Genomic DNA, 21,129 nt, shown 5'->3' with positions numbered 1-21,129 from the left:
CAGTAATTCAGTATATATCATTGAAGTTATTTATGAAATTCGGCTAGTTTGGTAATTAATTTGTAAAATGGTTTTAAATCAGTTTATACAGATATAAGCTTTCAATAGTTTGGTTGTGTTCATGGAATCCTTGTACATATCAATAGGTTTGTCATAGAGATTATTTCTTTGGTTTCTGAGAAAGCTTTCCAAAGCACAGCCAGTTTATGATATCCATGTATGCTCAAGTTAGTGAGTTGGGTGCTGCTTTGTTATCTTCATTTCTTAGGCCACAAGTCAATAAAGGTTGCAACTTGGTGACAAGTCCACCAGATTTGTGTGTATTTAGTACCAAGCTAAAATGTGACTGGGTTATATACGACCTCTTAATTTGTTTAGCTTGATGCTTTTTATATTGCATTGATGAATAGAAATGCTTATAGTTTACACTTTACACTTTTTAATTTGGTCCCTACACTTACTTTCTTTTAAATGAGTTAGTATAGAATTATGTTCAACAATGAACAATCTGTTTCAGTAAAAATGTGAATTGAGATTCAGTGTTCCAGGGAACAACCACCATAAAAGAGGATTTCCCAAAAATCTTGACTCAATAGCTTCATTTAAAAAAGAATACACAACAATTGAACAGAAGAAATTTCCAAATCCAGTATTATTTCACAAATACCAACCAATCCTTTTCCTATTGTTACACGGACAAATTATTTTGATAAGTCATATAATAGCAATCTAAACATACATATATTCACCACCTCGAATGGCATTTTCGGCACCTTTCCTCTCTTCTTCAGCTTCCTTTTCACGCTCCTTCCAGCTTTCATAGGCGTGATCATCAGTTTGTAGCTCATACCGACAGATCGGACAAGAATTGTGCTCATCCTGCCACATAAAGGAAAAATCGAACACAATATCTAATTATTTCATTTCGTTAAGAACACATTATCGAAAGCATAAAGTTGGTTTCAAGAGGGAAAACAAGAGAAATTTCGTTAGATAAATCCAGGAAGCTATGGACAATACCAGCCATGGCTTTAAACATGGTGGGTGGAACGTGTGCTTGCAAGGCAACTCTTGCATTTTGTCATTTAAAACCAACTCTTCCCTGCAAATTGCACACTCTGCATCTTTCCCCAGCTTAGCCAGTATTTCCTCCGTGAGAGTAATGACCGGAAGTTTTGCCACGACTTCTTTACTGGCAGGAGGTACTCTTGGAGCTACAGGACCATCATCCACCATCTATTAAGCAAAGCAGAACACAATGTAATAATGGAATTGCTCTCCACAACATACAATACATATATTAAGCAAAAAACTAGTTGAAAAGAGCTACAATGTGAGACTGAACAAGGATGCAAAATAGAATGAGCCCAGTTGAAATGATGGCTGTTTTGCATTGATTCCTTAACTTGAAGAAGCACTTTATTGAACCCAATCTCAAGTACCATGGTTTTTTAAGAACAAATATAAATAACCTGAACTGAATATCATAACAGGACTATAAGTTCATCTAAGTTAGCTAGGTGTATCCAAGTTCCAATTTGAGCCTAAATAATTTGTTAATGATTTCAAATAAAGCTCAAATAGTCTGGTTTGCTTATGCTTCAAACTATTACTAACCAACAATATACCTTTTTTAAGCTTATCTAACTATAGAATCTGAATCTAGAAATTCAGTATCAGGAACAAGTGAAAAGATTTTGGATGAATACCAGAGGCACAACTTCTTCCAATCTAGTTAAAAGCTCTTGAAGCACATTGGCAGTGTTCTCTGGCGTGGTATCATTTGCTCCTGAACCTTGAGAGGTTTCAGCAGCAAATAGAGTAGCAGCTGTTGACAAGAGGTTTTCCTGAACCAACCATTGAGGCTGTGGTGGCTCCGGATCAACAGTAAGGTGCCCCTCAAAAAGATATCCTGGATCGACATAAAATGCAAACACAAAAAAACAGAAGGTAAATTATTTCGAAACTTCTGAAGGATAAAACATAACCAGACAAGGAAAAATAAATTGCAACTTTTCTAAAAAGAAAATCACCTCCATTTGTATGACTCTGCCGTGGCTGCAAAGGTTGTGATGGGTTGTCTTCTAGATGCAAATGTTCCCTGGCCTGAGCAATGCAAGCCTTCAAGTGTTGCTTCTCAGAAGATTCAGAAACAAGCATATGAGCCTGCTCGAAAAGGCCCAGGCCGGCATTCCAGAAACCTGGTGCTGTATACCTCGTCTTCAACACAGTAGAAACTCGGCATATAACTGTATAAAACTGGCGCCACCAACACCAGAACAACATTCAATTACATGTGCCTTAATTCTTCAACAAACAATAACAGCATTTCCTTTTGATGAATATAAACCCTAAACCCAATAGTAAGGTCAGGACAAATTACAAGCCTAAGAAAACCGTATAGGGCTCACTTGTTTAGGTTAAAAAAAGTGATTCTGCAGAAACAATATTTTGATTTCTCCTAAAAACTGAAAAACTCAGTTTCTCCTCAAAGCTGAATTTCAGCTTCTTTTTTTATCAGATAACTATTTTTATTCAAAAGCTCATCCAAAAAAGTGATTTTCATTATTGAAAAAAGTGGTTTTTAATAAATAAAAAACTTAGATAAACAAGTTCATTAAATTACTAATATAACCTATTATTGAAAGACCACTAGTAGAAATTGAACCGATGGCTTCTTTCACATCAGTTTTCGACCTTACCAGCAAAGCCAACCTCATAAGCAATAACAAACATGTTTATGTCATATATTATCATTAGTTTATGACATACATAATCAAGATTTTTGCAACAAAAAAAGCATAATCAAGATTTTAAATCTGGGTTCATGAGCGCTAAAATGCCGATGTAGAAGGTTTTAGGATTTGACAAAATTGCATTGGCCGCAATCGTCCAAAATATCAAGGTATTAGATGCACCTAAAACCATGACTGCTATTAAAACCTTAATAACCCTATTTAATTTATCAGTCCAATCAAATACAAAAACTATTTTTTAACCCATAAACGGAACAAAATTAAGTAGAAGAATGTCTAATATTGTAGCTATACAATTATAATGAACATGAATGAATAAATAAATAAAAGTGAAATGAAAAATGAACATACAGATTTTCGAAGAGAGGGAGAAGCTGATTGGTATGATCGTTGAAGAAGAGATTTAAGAGATGAGACAGCGTTTTCGAACTGTTGCTTTTTCCCCAATTGTTTCTGCAATTCCTCCAATTCTTGTTTCACCAAATTCTCCGATTCCATTCTCCGCAATGTACGAAATTTAAATTCAATTTCAGAATTAAAATGATTTTCCCTCGAATTCAGATCAAATTCTCAAAATTCAGAAACCCTTGTTTGTTGTTGTTCTTATATAAATTGGGAATTTGATTTCTTCAGGAAGGGGAAATCGAAGAATAATCGTCTATAAACGCGCCTAGCGACTTTAAGCAAGACAGCAAACTATTTTGGGCCACGTCATGGGAATCCAAATTATCCTAAAAATTTAAAACGACATCAAGTTTAAGCGTCGTTTTGGGTAAAAGTTGGATTCTTCCTTGAACTTGGGTTCACACCTAATGTCTCTTTTGTGTCACTCCACATGCCAAAATATATCATTGGTCAGAATAATATTTAATAATTATATTTTTAACTTGAATAATTTTTTCAATCAATCAGAAATAATGATACATAAAGTATGACAACAGATGTATCAGGACATAGTGTTGTCCTTACACAGTGTAAGGCAGCATTGATATTTAGATAGGTCAAAATGTCAAAAATTCAATATCTATGAATGATTCTTGATAAAAGAGACATTTTTTATTAATAGGTGAGTTCAATTTATGGGAACAATATTTGTTGGACTCACTCCACTCGCTTTTTTATAGGACTTTTTTTTTTCCTTTGAGGAATATTTGAGTCTTTATTTCCAAAACATAGATAATTATTTTTCTAATAACTTATTTATACACTTCATTAATAATGAAATCATACTATAAAATATTGAGCAAATAAAAACTTTACAAATTATATAAATGAAATCATACTATAAAATATCGTGCAAATAAATTTTTTACAAATTATATACTATTACTTTTTCTTTTGTGGTAAGAAACTAATCATTTTCGGTGTATATAATTGCTTCTTCCAACTAATGTTGCTCCCACAAATTTAATTTTTTAATCTATCTAAGAATTTAATGAGTCTTTTGAGTTTTTGGATGTGTACTCGGGTTCAAAAATGAAAAGGAGACAAAAAAGAAAAAAAAATTGGTCTTATGGTTGTATTCGAGTTGAGAATTAATGTTAAAGAGTCCTAGAGCAACCACAGTGGTTGTTCTTAATGGAATAAGAACATTCTTACTCTGTTCTCCAATGTGTTGTTCTTATTTACTAACTTTTGTTCTTAAATAAGAACAACTCTTGGTTGTTCTTAACCAAAGGAAAATGATGAGAGAGGTAGATGTTGTGGGAAAAAGGTAAATGGTGTGGGATCCAAACAAGAATAATGTTTGTCACTGTAAGAAAAAAGTGATTGTTCTTATTTTATGGGAAGTTATAATAAATTATAAAATAATGTATGCGACCCAAAAAAGTGATTGTTCTTGTTGTCAACCCTAATGAATCATGATTTCCCTTCAACAATCTTGGTTGGAGAGAAATTTGATCCAAATCCTTCATTTAGTTCAATTTTAGACACAGTGCAATGTCACTAAAAGTGTATTTCAGACAGAAAAAAAAACATTTGTAATGTACACAAGAGTTAAGGGAAATAAGGACAAGGATGTTATACTCTATCAGTATAAATCAGAGAACCCATCTACAAATGTTACATCTTACAAATAATAATGATCCAAGGTTCCTGCAATTAAAGAAACCCCAGACAGAACATTTCCCAACTCACCACTCTCTTTGATGATGGGATAATCAAATGATATGAAGAAACAACACCTGAAAATAATTACCAGCATCATCTTCAAACAGCAGATTTGTTTGCACTAACATACCCATTGCCGTAATATGCGCCATCTTTAGATGTTAATGACTTGCATTTAGCCACATCTATATGTTCTGCATCTCCCATTTTTGGACAATCTGTTGAAACAGAAGAATGCTTATCAGAGCAGGAAATGTCATTTGGCAAACCCGGAAGAGTGGAGATAGCAATATCGTGTTGCTCTTCTGTGTTGCCTGGAGTTTCTTCAGGAGATATGCTCATATCTACATCCCCGAAATCTTCGACAGCTTGAGAAATGGGTATGGAAGATGATCCAACAGGACTGCAAGAGATCTCATTTCCGGGATTAGTTGACTTATCAATCATGTCCACATCATCAGAATGCTCGCATTTGGCACCGGAGTCGATTATGGTGGAAGGCTGGTATTCATGTCCAGAAACCAACTCTGGACTAATATCCGATGGCAAAACCTCACCTCTACTACAAGTCACAGACTCCACAATTGAGACGCATTCAGCTTGTTTGCTTGTTTCAGGCTCCACTCCCATTTTGACTGTTTGCATTTCTGCTTTCCTCGAAGTTTCAGTAGTTTGAATTTGGAGGTTTGATGGTCGGGGAGTACACCTGTCCAAAATCAAATCAAACAATACTTGTTACATCAATCAGAAAGTAATTGACACAAATGCACTAAATATCGGAATCGAAAACTAAACGCCCAATTTCAAATTATCTAAGAAAGCAAACTAGTTAAGACAGAATACACATCACCAAGGCCTAGGGTTCCCCGAGTTTACCAAAGAAAAAAGCCAAGACAGGCTGCAATGAAAGGTGAAGCCTCACAAGCATACAAGACTAGAATTTAATGTTTTCTTGGTGATGAATATAAAAAGGTCGAGCCAGTGTCTTAACAGTTCAGAGTTGAGACCATGCAATCAAGGTCATGTTAGTCATCAAAAACACTAACAAAGGCAAAGACACTCAAATCTGCACTAGGACCATGTTAACAGAAAATTACGATCAAATTAACTAAAACGAGACTTTCTAACAAGGGCAATTATTTTCTCCATAAAAATATCCAATTCCAGGACCAACCCAATAATATATCCGCATAAAGATAAACCTAAACTGTCAAACAAAAAGATAGGGTTCAACGTTATTTGACTCTAGACATATATTCAATGGGAATTCCAAACCACATCTGACAAAACTAGCTTAGCCTATGTTTAAAGGGCATCATTCAGGCCCAAGCAGTAGAGAGAGAGAGAAGCTTTTCGATCATGATCAAAAGAATACCTGCTATACAACAGCATATATGCTCCCTGGGAAAGTACCTCCTCCAGTTCCACCCTTGTAACCTGAGAAATGAAATGCAACCCAATGAGGATGCTGAAGGTTCAAGCACATTGTACAGAGTACTCAGTGACAGAAAAAATATATTCAAAGTTGCACGGAGACAAAGAAATATACCTTCCAATCATCAACCCTATACCAATTTCCTTGGAAATCTTTGATGTAGCAAATGTAATGACCAAAAAATGACGCATTTAGCATATCAAGATGGACTACAACAGCATATAGCTTATAGATATCAGATCCATCACCAGCTTCACTCGTGTAAGGGCTAAGATTTAAAGTCTCGGGGAAGGCTACTCTCTTGTTAAGTTTACCAAACCTCCCACTCTGCATGTATATAACAGCCCAAAAAAACATGATAAATTTTGACATAAAAGTTTAAGACACATACAAGAAATAATTAATACTAGGACACTTTAGGATAAGAAAATACTAAAAATAATACAACTGGTATTGAAACAACTCAGCAAGACAGTCTAGATTAAATTACTCATACCTGAAATCTTTTAAAGGCAATTGTAAGAATATTTGGAGCACGTTTCACAGTAAGACGTTTCCATGCCTTGACATAGTCCTTGCACCTAGCAAACAGCAGCAAAACTTGTTTAAGACAAGATCTGAATAGCAGCAGAAGTAAAAATAAAAGCAAATGTTTGAATTCTATTTTCATTAGCAAAACTAACTTTCCAACATACAAATCTCCTTGTTCCGAAAAGTCTTGCCAAATTTTGTGCCTCGGTAATCAAAATTCAAACCCCATTTTTTCTTATAAAACAAAATCGAACAAGAATTTTGCCATAACCATGACCAAAGCAGCAATTAAATTAATAAATTAATCTTAAGGATAATCTTTTTACAAAATTAATGGACTTAGATATTTTAAAGACTGGAGAGGAATAGAGGATTCCAACATTGTATCTTCTATCTTAGGATTAGAAAGTTGAGACTTTTAGGTAAAAGAATCATTAAGAGGGCGGGCAATGGTAAACCTGATGAATCTGATGGTAAACCTATTACGGTTTGCAAGTAATTAGTAACTTAGATTACAAAATTTGTTTAACGAAATAATAAGGTCATAAAAAATGTCATGAACGAGAGGAGAAGCACTTCGATTCTCATTAATAAGTACAAGGGATATATAAACAATTGTGCTAATTACATAGGAAAAGCTCATGAGCCATGGCCTACTATGAGAAAATGGGAAAGGATGATTGAACAAAGATCAAGGACAAGAGATTCAAATTTCAGTTTTATGCCACACAAGTCAACCATGGAAGCGATATACCTTGTTCCACTGTGAGAATCACACATTCACAACGAAAGTGGTAGTTTGGCCATGTAAGAAGACCAATATAAGCCCAAGTGGAGCATAATAGTTGGAGGTAGATGACGATTGAGAATTTTTTTGGGTGAAAGTAGTGAAACAATTAAGAAGGGCTAAAACTTAAATGACCTTCCAAAAGACTTGGTTTATGGTAGAACACAATAGCATCATTTGATTCATGTAACTAGCCCCACCTAGTAGGAGAAGGTTTTTGTTATACTTTTTTCAACTTAACTTAAAAATTAATTTTATGCTTAATTCCCATGCAAAACCCATTTTTCTATTGCACAAAAACTACAAAGCTACAACAGTGCATCGACCTAAGCATCATGATTTGACAAGGTACTTAAGACACTCCACCACCTTCGAAATTTAATTTAATAAGGTGATAATATGCCCCAGTAAGGTAACCTTACCCATCACATTTATACATATTTTCCCCGTGAAGCCACTCTTTGGCAGTAAACTGGTCTAGGCATTCTTCCAAGGAGGCAGCATCTCCATGGATTTCAACAGTCAAGTCCATCATACTTTCATACTGACTTGACTTCTGGTCACATTTCGTGCATATCACCTATTCAGTTTCACAACAGGAAATATTAAAAAGATTAAGACAGACCAACCACATCCATGTCAGTACAAAACAACACAAAAGTGGAAATTGCCAATCAGCCAAAAACAAAGGATGGAAATTTATATCCAAGCTGGCATCAAATCATCACAAAAGGTGGAAACTATGAAGATTTATATCTAATAAGCATCACTGAACTATAACTAGCTAGGAATGCTCAAGGCAAATAACATGACAGCTATAATCTTATTCATGATTACAGTCCAGCCAGAGATCAGAATATCATTATATCTCATCATAAGCTGAATCGAGTACCTATGACTCCTTCATAAAACATGTCATAGAATGCATCCCCGGCTACTCAAAAGGCTTCTTCCATTAAATTAGCTCACAGATTAACTTTTCAACTCATGGAAGGATGAGAAATAAGAATCAAACTTTAAGTTGATTTCTCCATAAACGGACTATATAAACAGCATTTGTACCCATATGAAGAGGACAAGAAATTCAAAACTACAGAGAGTATGGGCCCTGTTTAGTTCTGTTTTTGCTTTGTTGTTTTTCAAATGCAGAACAAAATTCAAAACAGTTTTGACGAAAAAAGTTTTAAAAAAGAAAAACAGTCTGGAACTCTGGATAGTTCGATTTTTCTTGTTTTTATAATGTGAATTTGTAATAATTACAAGATTCCCATCTTCACGGGTATGCTAATTTCTCAAGTTCGAAGATAGGAAGAAAAAACACAGGAAGTTCTATTTAATAATTCCGCACCAACATAATCATTAGTCATATTTTTGTTATACATATGAAACAACAGATAGGTTTCCACTCTCTATTCTAATGAGAAAATGATAATTTCAGTCCGATTAGTAATCTGACCTCGGATTGAAGACAGCCACCGAAAATGTGTTGAATAAGGGTTGTTTCCTGAAGGTTAGGAGGGACAACTTTTTCTCCACCAAATTCATCCAGGCAAACAGATTGCATAGTATCAATGGAAAACCTATCAACAAAATTATTGAAAAATACCTTTCATATAGTAACCACATAATTATAAGATAGACATCCTTCTAAGACAATCAATGTAGAATTCAGTCAATTCACTATGAAAGGTGAAATGACAATGTTGTGAGAGAATATAAACCTCATGAACTCGTGAGCATCCTCTTGTCTTCCATAGCCAAGAGTGCCGCCAATATTCGGCAAACGAGAGAGAATATTCATGGGAGAAAACGATTGTGAACTTAGCCTTGTTCTTTCAACATGGGTTTCAAATTCACATAGAAAGCACCAATCATTACAACCACCTGGAAAAAAAAGCCACGACTAACAAACATAAGCACGAAGCATAGTTGACATCCAGCCAAAACCAAAAGCTTTGAGTTATGACATTACATTCTCTGCGGTGGCCTTTTTCCAACAAGTAGGCAACAAGTGGCCTTGTGAATGAAAGACACTGAAGAACCACATTCGCAAAGCAACTACAAACATTGGCAATAAATGTAAATTTCTCCCAGAATCCTCTAATTGCAATTTATGAACAATAACATGATAATAAAGCTAAAGCTCAGTTTCAAAATTGGCAAACCTGTTTCCACAATTCAAGAGTCCACAAGGAGGAGGTCCTGGCTTGGCCCAGTTAAAAAGTTTCACAAATTCATCATAAGGAAAAAGAACCTGAAAAATGCAAGTGTATATTTAGGTGGGCAAGAAGAAAAATATAAAGATTTAACCCAGTAAGCACAATGTAGTCACAAGAGCTGAGGCAGGGAGCAAGAAGGGGTCAGCACCTCTTGCAGGTCGAAGGCTCGAGGCACTGCCCCTTCAGCAAAGGGCATATATATGGCACCACGGAAGCATCTTTCTGGTCCAGGCAAGTCATGCATTTAGCACATTATAGATAACAGTTAGAAAATCTTTGAAAGCCTAGTCGTCGTATTTTATAATTTTCATATGAAAGGAGCGTAAAATTGTGAGAATGTCAAAAGTATCACATGGTTGATCTTTGGCAATATAAGCTGAGAGAATATTAGGGGGAATTGCTTGAGTGATACGGTGGTGTTGATGGTGGGAGGAAAAGCCGGTTGGCAATGGCGACCACAAGTAATAGCACAAGAAGGAGCATTATAAATGGACTATATTTACTATGGATGATAATATGCATGAGTACTTAATAGGACAAACAAGTGCAAATTGTTCAAGAGGATTTTTTTCTCGTTTTCTAATGTTATGGCCTTATTTAAATAAGAAACTCACTTTTTGGCATCTCTTGCCTCAAGGCTTAAAACCTCCTTGCACCTCAAGGATGTTTTCCGTCTTAGATTACCCGGTGTAAGCAAAGTATATTGTAAATTGCAATACTCCTATAAAAAAACTTACATCTTTAGCCTGCTTGATTGGCCTAGAAGTTCCACTTCCTTTACTAGGTATCAATGCAATTGAAGGCTTTTTACCGCCAGCTATCAAAGCCCCCCGTTTAGTCACCTCACTTTGAGTCGAAACCGTGCAACTTTCCTTGTGCCCGGATCTCCAATGTGACAGTTGACATTCTTGTGAGCTGAAAGATTCACACACACAGACAAACTAAATTCAGTTCACTTTTTTCCTAGTTGAAAAATAAACACAGTTACTAATATACTACCACATTATTAAAAAAAACAACATAAACTCACCAATTTCATAACAAACAGAACAACAACCATAAGGATTGTGTAACAAATGTCCTCATGACATTGTTTAAGGATTATAAAACGAGTAAGTCAGGTTTTGGAAATCCAAGTCTAACAGAAAAACGTTAAATACACTATTTCCCAGTACAAAAAAAATGATTTTTAACGATCCCATTGATTAAAAAAACAAATAAACATGAAAATGAAAGAAGGAAAGAAATAAATATAAATTTGTAAACAATAAAGCAATGAAGGAAAAAAGAAAAGGGTAAGTTAGTAAGTTACCAATATCGTACGGCTTTGCAACGAGAACACTGCTTAGAACCTTGTTTCCGACAAAAAGCACATAAGTCCATAACTCCAGACATGGTTGATGTTGAATTGATGGAATTGTCTCCTTCGAAATTGGCTTCTACTTCGAAGTATTTAGAAGCGGTTTTTCTGACCAAAATGTGTAACCCAATTGCCACAACTAACACCGAGAATATGAATCTTAGGAACCAGTTCAGATCCCACGATACTCCAACAAAGACAAGCATCAATGATCCAATCTCTCTTTCTTGCTTATGTTCTTCTCTATTCTTCTAATATCAATTTCAATGGATTCCATAAATAATAAACTAATATATATTTAACTATTTTCTACAAAATATTTTTAAAAACTAAAATAAAAAAGGATATATCCATAACTTATATTATAATACTTGAGATATTTTATTATTTCTATATAATATTAATATGATATTATTTTAGTATCTTAAGATTTATTAGAAGGTTGAGTTCGAATGAGCATGAGACAATTATATATAAAATGATTAGTTCCTTATTAATAATCGAGGAATAAAATAATAAAACAAATTGTTAAGGTAAATATTACTATACAATCATATTTTATTTTTACTGTAAATTAAAGACTTTTTTTGGTCTCTCGAGTTTTTTGTTAGACAAATTTATTTTTGTCTCATATTTGTGATCCTTGAATATTGTTTTGGAGTAGTTTTCAAATAACTTTAGTGATCTTTAACTATAATTATCAACTTGGTATACATAAAAAAATTAAGGATAAAAATGGGTAAAATACATGTTGGATGATGTACTAATCTTATAATTGTTTTACATTATTTGTAAATAAATATTAAAATATGTAATAAAATTATATTTTCTATATTTCTATATAATCAAATGTAACTACTAAAACATATTTATACTTCTATACCATATATTTACATCTATAACAATACTATGTATAAAAGCAAAATATAATGTAACTAGCATCATGTATTTTTCAATTTTATATTTTGGGCTTAATATTTTTAATTTTTACAAAAAAAAAAACTATGTAATCATATGTAACCACCATAACATATTAACTATTTATCTCACCTTAAATTGAACATTTTATTTTATAATAAAGACAAAAAATATAACATATACTTAACAAAAATTACAATATAAAGTACATTCAATTAAAATATATTTTAATTCTTTAAAATGAAATATATAAAATTTGAATATTTGATATATGGACTGAGTCCTCGAACTAGTATAAATAAATAGAAAACTTGCTTGGGTAAAATATATAAGATTATAGGAAATTAACATATAATTGTTTAGTTATTTATAATTATTTTTAATATTTTTCTAAATTTGTAGATATATATTAGCTGGCAGGTAATAAACCAAAGAAGTATCTACATAGTTCTGCCACATGTACGATTCTAAAATTAAATAGCAAGAAAGTCTATGTAGTGCACCCTTCCAAACTACTCTCATCGTGAGATGAATGAATTGAAAGTCATATGGGTGTTTTAACTTTTAATTGTAAACTATATAAATCTTATATATAAAGTGATAGTTTATAATAATATTAAATTTATTAAATTAAAAAGAGTATAATGTCTATGAACCAATGTTATTAATATCATATTGGTCATCAAATCAGCTATAATACTAGCATAATGATATAGTGATTCAAACTGTAAACAAAACTAGATACATATATAATGTATTAATGTTTATGTTAAAATCAATAAAAAAAAACCAATAATTTTTTATTTTCATTAAAGAATATTTTAAATAAAAACCGGCTTGTATGATCAGTATGGTTCAATTGAAAACGGACTAATATGACCAATTTTGACTGGTATAATTGCATGACTGGTTTTGGGACTGATTTACCGGTTGAACTGGTCGACATGAACCAACTTTTACAACATTGCTATGAACTTTAGTCTAAAGATTAATATATAACTAATACATTATCTACCACTCATTTGTTTTCTTTTTTTAAAGAGTCAATGATAATTAAAAAAGAATGATGAATAATATCTATACTATATATAAAGCTAAAGCTTGAAATAACTTCCCCCATAGTGTAATTTTCATTTCCTATATTGCCCTTAATATTATTTAATTTTTACAAAAAAACTATATAATCCTAAGCAATTATCACCAATACATTAATTAACAACATATCTCACGTTAAATTAAACATTATCGTAAACACAAAAAAATATAATATAAAGTACACCGAACACAAAAATACATTTTAATTCAAAAAAAATGAAATATATAAAAATTGAATATGTAGTATCACACAATATTCGCCTGCAGGCACAAAGTGCCTGTACACACTAGTAATAATAATATATAAAACTCATACATTACAATTTAAATATATTTTCTTTTGATTAAAAAATGTGGATGTATGCGTCCTGGTTTTATGGAAAATTTGAGATGAGGTGGCATATATATTTTGTTGAGAGTTGAGAAGGCATTATTATTAGTGTTAAGAAGTCTTCATTTGGTAGAAGAAAAAAGAGAATGTGACGAGAGAAGTTACAAGTAGAAATATCTAATATTTCTTGTTCAATTGAGGAGATAGTTTAAAAATGATTCATTATTTTATAATTTATTATATATATTTTTAAATTAAGAACAACAAACCTTTATTTCTTTTCCTCAATAATTAACTTCATTTTTATTTTTATTTTTATTTGGTGTTACCTATTTTCAACCAATTTACACACCTTATGACAACATAATTATACACAATTTATCTCTCATTATTTTTGGGATCAAGAACATTAGAATAATGATAACAACATTACCGGGGAAGGAAAACCCGAATATGACAGCAAATGAGAGAAAAATGGAGGATAAAAGTTTCTGTTATTAAGAATAAGAATAAACAATTGGAGATTCTCCAAGTTAATAGTTACTAGAACACAAACTTCATTCCATGTAATTCCAACATAGTAGCAGAGGAGACATAACAAAACACCAAAACTATAAGGTTCAGATTCGATCTCACACACTATTCATTTCAACTCAACTCAATTCAACTTTTCACTTCTAACCCAACTACTAACTCCTAAAAAAGATCTCTTTTTTCTAACCAATTATGTTTTTTCCTCTTGATTTCATGTGGGTTTTCTCTCCCCTTTCCATTCATCTCAACATGATTTTCTTTAAATAAAGTTTCATTTTTTTTTTATGTTTTGACTTTTAGATTTGTACTATGAGGATACCCAGTTTTTAGTATATGTTTTCCACTTGGATTTTCATGCAATGGTTATTTAATTTTGCTCAACTGAACTTGAAACTTGAAAATGGTGTTGGAAAAATTGCATTTTGATTCTGTTTTGGCATGATGATTGGTTGCAGGTTTTTGTCTCCTCTTATATATCAATGTTGATTGGTTAGATAGATAGATCATAATTGAATTGAGAAAATGGATTATGAAAGTAGCAACTGGATTTCGGATGGAGTATACTACTATCCCCATCTGCTTGGTGGAATAATGGTCACAGCTGCTTTGTTGGGATTGTCAAGAAGCTACTTTGGTGGTGTGGTTGGGCTTCCTTCTTTGTTATTGCCATGCTCATTGAAGAAGAAATCCGAGAAGAGGCGTGTTCGGGTTTACATGGATGGTTGTTTTGATCTCATGCATTATGGTCATGCCAATGCACTCAGACAAGCTAAAGCTCTAGGAGATGAATTAGTTGTTGGTCTTGTCAATGATGAGGTGATCATGGCACATAAAGGTCCACCTGTTTTGAACATGGAGGAGAGGTATACAATTACATACATTATTAGTTATGGCCACCTAGTTTTTGTTGTATGTTTTGTCCATAAAGTATTTTATGTTTTTTGTGTTTGATTTCGATGGAGGAGACCTGTAGAAAACCCACTAAGGATGGTAGATCGGATTGAGGGTAGTCCAATTACTAGAGACATAAGAAGATTAACAAAAATTATAGGCGGAACAATTAAAAAGGTTTTAGATATGAATTGTTTGTCCATGGACATGGTTTATGATATAAATTATGTTGTCATTGATCCATGTAGCTAACCCAACTCGTGGGAATAAGGTTCGGTTGTTGTTGCGATTGTATAAATGCATAGTGAATCCTTTATCCCGTAAGATGTTTTTTCGTTTATTCTCTTGATGACATTACCATCCAGTTTAAAGTACCACTGATCACATAGCTAGGTATTCAAGAATTAGAAGCATGCTTCTATGCTCACAGAAAAAAATAAACAGCTGGTAATTTTATAAACTGTATCTTCAGAGCAAACTTTTGATTTGAAAATATGTTTTATCGTATCCTCCAGGCTGACCCTTGTCAGTGGATTGAAGTGGGTGGATGAAGTCATAACCGATGCTCCTTATGCAATAACTGAGAAATTCATGAATCATCTCTTTAATGAATACAAAATCAACTATATCATACATGGTGATGATCCTTGCTTCCTTCCAGATGGAACAGATGTTTACGGCTTTGCGAAGAAAGCTGGCCGCTACAAAGAAATTAAACGTACTGAAGGAATTTCCAGTACAGATATCGTAGGTACAAAGTTTCTCTGCTTATATAAGAAAGCCTGATGTTTTGTGAATCGTGGTGGCATCTTTTGAGTTTTCGATGGAAAAAGTTCAATTCTGTTTTGTTATAAGTGTTATTTGTTGAGAGAAACTTGGCTCACAGGAAAAGTTTTGTGTGTGTATGTGGCTATGTGTATGTAGTCAGGCTTCCTAATTTGAACAATAAAACTAAACATTTCTAATGTATAGGGCTTGATAATTGATTCATTCTCTTGACGCACCCAGACTAATTTCAATTAATCACTATTAAACTAACCATATGTATTTTCTCTAACTTTGCTTCCGAACAGGAAGAATACTCTCTTCTTTAAAAGATCCAAATGTTTGTGAAGATCAAAATGGTAACGATGTGCAACCCAACAAAGAAATCCTGTCAAAGAGTTCCCACATATCCCAATTCCTACCAACTTCCCGGCGTATTGTCCAGTTTTCAAATGCCAAGGTATTTGATTGCTTGTGTAGTCAATCTCTCAAAGTAATATATGTATCTTTAGTTCATAAGTCTGCAAAGTACAAACCAATTAATATAAATATCTTTTGGTGATATGTAGTTTTCTATATTTCTATGTTTTCTTTAAGAGCTATAATAAAATATAAAATGAGTTTTTGTAGTTTTATTTAATGCAACAAACACTGGTTTTGATATATTACGGGCTTGATGATCTTTTCATTATATCAGTGACCACTGACCAGCGTCTATTCGGTTGGTGGTTCTTTATGGATAGGTAAGGAAAGGATGCTATAATAGTTTTGAACACAAAGTCTCCGACATTGTAAATAGCCATAAATCTTTAGAAGATGGAAGATTTTGAAGTTTTTGAGAAATTTTAGCAAATGCTGATGCTAGTCTGTGAAATGATATGAACAACTACTTCATATTCTAATTTTAACTTTGAAATATATCTGCTCCATTGTATATTTGCACTTAATATGGTTTCGCATTGGGACCAATAAGGGCCGTCTCTGACATGCTAAAACAAAATTGCTTCTTGATTGTGCTTTCTCGCAACTCGAATGATTTCCTGTTATTAATAATCAAAGTCAAACTACTATAGTATAAGTGAAGCTGATACTAACCTTAGGGAAGTTCAGTTTTGAGTATGAGAATCCCAATGTATTTTCACTCGTCTTTTAAATTTAGTTAGGTCTTATGCACTAATTTGAGATATATTCCGACGTTGATGATGATGCTTGTATGAATGAAATCATGGATATACACTTTGGTTTGTGAAAGTTAGTATTGTTTGAAGAAGTGGAAGTTAATTTGCATGTCATTATCTCTATATTCTGGTTCAATCATTGTTACAACTTTAGAGTGGCTAGTGTCAACCTGTTTTCTTTCATTTTAGTGTATGAATAACTTTTCATACGATAAGTTGTTGTATTTCATCTAATTGTAGGGGCCTGGAACTAATGCTCGTATCGTATACATTGACGGGGCATTTGATCTCTTCCATGCAGGGCATGTTGAGGTAAACAGAAGTTTCATATAGGATTCAAATTTGTTATCTTCATCAAATACTGTCATGGTATGATCGTGTTTAATTCACTATTTCTTATTCTTTCAGATTTTGAAGAGGGCTAGGGAGCTTGGAGATTTTCTTGTAGTTGGTATCTACTCAGATGAGACAGTGAGGTAGAAAGTTTTATCATGCAAAATTTACTTTATCGGTATTGTTCAGGTATTCATGTTAACCGTATATAAGAGACTAACATCTTGCTCGTAGTGAACACCGTGGGAGCCACTATCCAATTATGCATCTATATGAGCGTAGCCTTAGTGTGTTGGCTTGCCGTTATGTTGACGAAGTCATTATTGGCGCACCTTGGAAAATCACGAAGGACTTGGTATGTTCACAGTTCTAAATTTTCTGAAATGCATTTAAGCATCTCCACTTTACCATTTTGTATATTAACCGCTTTTCTTTCTTTTCGCTCAAGCGAAGGGTTTAATACTTAATTTGCATGATAGCTTATGAAACATCATTTCCTGCTTTACCTTTTGTTTTCTTCTTGAAGTAATTGGAAATATAACTATGTGCATCCGATGTATATATTTACTACATGAGAAAGAGAGAGGCAGAGAGCACATGCTTTTACGTGCATTCTGAATATGCTCGACTTTTCCATCCATCCGTCTCACCATTCTTAAGCAAGTTTTGAATCAAACTTTTACACCCATTCTCATATTTTATTCGTCATTAAGTTTCTTTCTTCGAATCAAACAGATCACAACTTTCAATATTTCACAAGTTGTGCATGGGACTGTTTCTGAGAACTCGCCAAAGGTCAGTTCAGTCATCACTTTCCAGTTTATTTCCGACATGCTGCTATTTTTCTTTCTGGTATACAGTGAACAAGTTGTCTTGTGCAGTGTGACAGTGATCCTTATGAGGTCCCAAAGACCATGGAAATATTTCTCTTGCTTGAAAGCCCAAAAGACATTACTACTACTTCAGTAGCCCAAAGGATAATGGCTAATCACGAAGCTTATACGGTAACTTCTTTATTTTTATATGTTTTTTTTTGTTCCGGAAATACGAGCAACCTTGGTAATTCTCATTATATTGTCAAAGTAGGAACTATAAAGTTGCTGCTAATTTTATGACCCATCTGAATCTGTTTAACTTCCTAGTCAAAGCATAGGTCCAATAAATCTCTATATTTCACTGGATTAAATTCCTGCAATTCTACATCACATAATTGATCAGATTTCGGCTACCTTTTCGTGTGTTTGTGATGCAGAAACGCAATGCAAAGAAGACACAGAGTGAAAAGAGATACTATGAAGAGAAAAAATATGTATGTGGAGACTAGCTTTGTACAGAATCATGTTGCATCTTAGTTTGGTACCTTGCTCTTCAAGCTTAATCTTGTTCTATAGAATTGAAGGAATCTTATGCAGAATTCATGAAGAGTACATAGAATAGTATTATTATTTTCCATAGTTTAGGAAAACAATGATTTTCTGCTACTTCACTTCCTGAAATGTTTCTATATGGCTTGGTACTCTAAGTTAATTTGATGTAGTGTACTCCAATAAGAGGTGCCTTACTCCTACAATTTTATTGTAGAGTAAATACCCATTTTAGTCCATCATAATTTTCGATCTTACCAGTTTAGTCCTTCAAAAAAAGAAAAGACAAAAATGGTACCCAAAAATTTTAAATGTGGGTCAAATTAGTTCTTTTTGGGTGAAATTAGTCCTTATTAAGTGTTATAAAACATGCTAAAAAAGACTAATTTGACTCACATTTGAAATTTTGGGGACCATTTTAGGTCTTTTCTTTTTTGAAGAACTAAACAGGTAAGGTCGAAAAATATGAATGACTAAATTGGTATTTACTCTTTATTGTATTGTGTCATATAATAACTCTGCATTTAATAATGTGGGATGTTTGAAATATGTTATTCTATAAGTCTCATATTGCCTAATATTGAAATGGAGTAAAGAAATTAATGTTATATATTATACTCGAGTCTCTTATGTTTTGTTCCATAAGCACCTCAAATTCATTTAGTTGTTCAGTTTTGTATTAGCTAAAGATTATAAGTGAAAATTAAGAAATAAATGAAGCTTTTGCTTGCTTAGTGAATTTCATTCTCATAAGAAACAAAGAGTGCAATTTGTTACATTAAGTATAAGATGATGGTGTATGCTTCTGTAAGAAGCACTACTACGTTTTATTGGAAAAAATATTATTATTTGCCATAGTTTAGGAAAGCCATCATAAGTAAAATACTATATATAATCTTAAAAAAATACAAATATTATCCTTTCTGTAAAGGTTTGCATTTAGAATTGGATATATTATATGATTAGGGAAGCTTATTTGGTTAACATGCATTTAAAGTTAATAATAGACCACCAACTTGAGGATTCCAATGCGTTTTCTCAATTATTTACTCCTTGAGTCCCACTTTCTTTATGCATGGTTACCAAAGGCTAAAATATAATCTTTCTCTCATTAAAAAGTATAATCTATGTCCTTTAATCACACCCACTTCTCTATATAGATAATAATATTAAATGTAAGAATGTTCAAATACCTATATCATGAATTACAGGAGATAAAGAGTTGTGAAGATGATATTGGAATTTAAGCATGTATTAAAAGGACATATTTTCAGAGATGTTTTTAAGCCACCCAATTTTCATCCAATCAAATAAGAAATCAACCTCCATTTGCAACAATGATACTAGAGGTGAATCAAGTTAAGTCCATAACGGCTATCTCAAAACCAATTGGCAATGTGAGGAGTAACCCAACATGTATTTAAACTATTCATGAGATAATGATGTAGGCGATATGAGACTTACTTCCCAACAAAAGCTACATTCTACACAATTCAATGATCCATCCATTTCATATTTTTTTTAAGAGAAAAATATGTAAATACCGAAAATGTATAAGTTTTATACCTTATGATTGTATTATTTACAATTCATATTTTTTATCAGTGATTCTTTAAAAAAAGTAATACAAATGATGGATTAACTATATACAAATTTTTATACTGACAGTGCATAGATATTAAACTCATTTTAAAGGTTAATGCATAGAAATCATTACAAAATTATTGTATTTTGACTAAAAAGATTTATTTATTTACCAAAGGGAGAAAAAGTATTTTTGATTAAAAAATGAGTGTATTTATTTGGTTAGAATTGAGGAAAAAAGCTCCACTAAGCCTTAAAATTGTAAAAAAAACAATAGGTTTGAAGCAAAACAAAAACTTAAAACAAAAAAAAAAATCTGAAATAGAGGAAGTATAATCAAATTGAGCTCATTATATTTTATTAATGAATCTAAATCAAATTTGGTCAATGCACTTCCTTTTAAAGATTCTCATCATGTTTGCACAAGCCTTTTAAAATAATCACATAAATTATGTGAAAATTGACAAATTTGAAGGAATTATATATAAAAGGAATTACAAAAATTGAAGAGCATATATAGTTAATATTCCCCAACTCTCCATAATATATGTTTTGCGTTTAAACATCATAATAATACATGGATGGAATCCAAAAAATGGGTGGATCATATTATCAAAACTTAATTGGTGATCGAAAAAAATATAGATAAATGGAGATTGACGCGCATCATCATATATAATACATAACAAAACATATATCTTCATCCACCACTAGTATTAATAATATTAAAAAAATGTGAGAATATGTTATCTTAGTTCATAAAAATAAATCTTAGTTATCGATCGGTTATTGGGGTCTCCAACATTGATTTATGATATATTAAAAAAAGAGAATGTGAAATGACCCCTCCATTTGCAACAGGAAATATTGATTTAGATAACTAAACTGTCAATTAAACATGTAGAACTATTATTTTACCTTATATATATATATATA

General features: G+C 32.5%; 3 protein-coding genes across 7 annotated transcripts; 1 reads left to right on the top strand and 2 right to left on the bottom strand.

The window, feature by feature from the left end:
- Positions 562-3,454, bottom strand: LOC109351110 (E3 ubiquitin-protein ligase AIP2). The gene is made up of 5 exons (XM_019592466.1): positions 3,108-3,454; positions 2,034-2,259; positions 1,710-1,912; positions 1,021-1,236; positions 562-879 (listed from the first exon to the last, which is right to left on the bottom strand). The coding sequence occupies exons 1-5, from the start codon at positions 3,252-3,254 to the stop codon at positions 730-732; spliced, it is 942 nt and encodes a 313-aa protein (XP_019448011.1). The 5' UTR covers positions 3,255-3,454; the 3' UTR covers positions 562-729.
- On the bottom strand, positions 4,757-11,475 carry LOC109351108 (ubiquitin carboxyl-terminal hydrolase 19-like). 4 transcript variants are annotated; one of them, XM_019592461.1, is made up of 12 exons: positions 11,153-11,475; positions 10,578-10,755; positions 9,787-9,875; positions 9,594-9,679; positions 9,343-9,505; positions 9,078-9,201; positions 8,044-8,201; positions 6,800-6,884; positions 6,418-6,630; positions 6,244-6,305; positions 5,113-5,574; positions 4,757-5,082 (listed from the first exon to the last, which is right to left on the bottom strand). In XM_019592461.1, exons 1-12 carry the CDS (start codon positions 11,404-11,406, stop codon positions 4,968-4,970), a joined length of 1,989 nt encoding a protein of 662 aa, XP_019448006.1. In that variant the 5' UTR covers positions 11,407-11,475; the 3' UTR covers positions 4,757-4,967. The 4 variants fall into 4 exon arrangements, with proteins under 4 accessions (XP_019448006.1, XP_019448005.1, XP_019448008.1 ...); XM_019592464.1 differs by lacking the exon at positions 4,757-5,082 and having other exon boundaries at positions 5,086-5,271; positions 5,426-5,574; XM_019592460.1 differs by having other exon boundaries at positions 4,757-5,574.
- LOC109351107 (ethanolamine-phosphate cytidylyltransferase-like) lies at positions 14,144-18,888 on the top strand. 2 transcript variants are annotated; one of them, XM_019592459.1, is made up of 10 exons: positions 14,144-14,162; positions 14,534-14,941; positions 15,485-15,720; positions 16,043-16,194; positions 17,153-17,224; positions 17,321-17,388; positions 17,480-17,600; positions 17,981-18,040; positions 18,127-18,249; positions 18,498-18,888. In XM_019592459.1, exons 2-10 carry the CDS (start codon positions 14,601-14,603, stop codon positions 18,567-18,569), a joined length of 1,245 nt encoding a protein of 414 aa, XP_019448004.1. In that variant the 5' UTR covers positions 14,144-14,162; positions 14,534-14,600; the 3' UTR covers positions 18,570-18,888. The 2 variants fall into 2 exon arrangements, with proteins under 2 accessions (XP_019448004.1, XP_019448003.1); XM_019592458.1 differs by having other exon boundaries at positions 14,152-14,293.

The sequence above is a fragment of the Lupinus angustifolius genome, chromosome LG06, assembly GCF_001865875.1.
Source record: "Lupinus angustifolius cultivar Tanjil chromosome LG06, LupAngTanjil_v1.0, whole genome shotgun sequence".
NCBI classification, from domain to species: Eukaryota; Viridiplantae; Streptophyta; class Magnoliopsida; order Fabales; family Fabaceae; genus Lupinus; species Lupinus angustifolius.
This window is presented reverse-complemented; position numbering and strand designations above follow the sequence as displayed.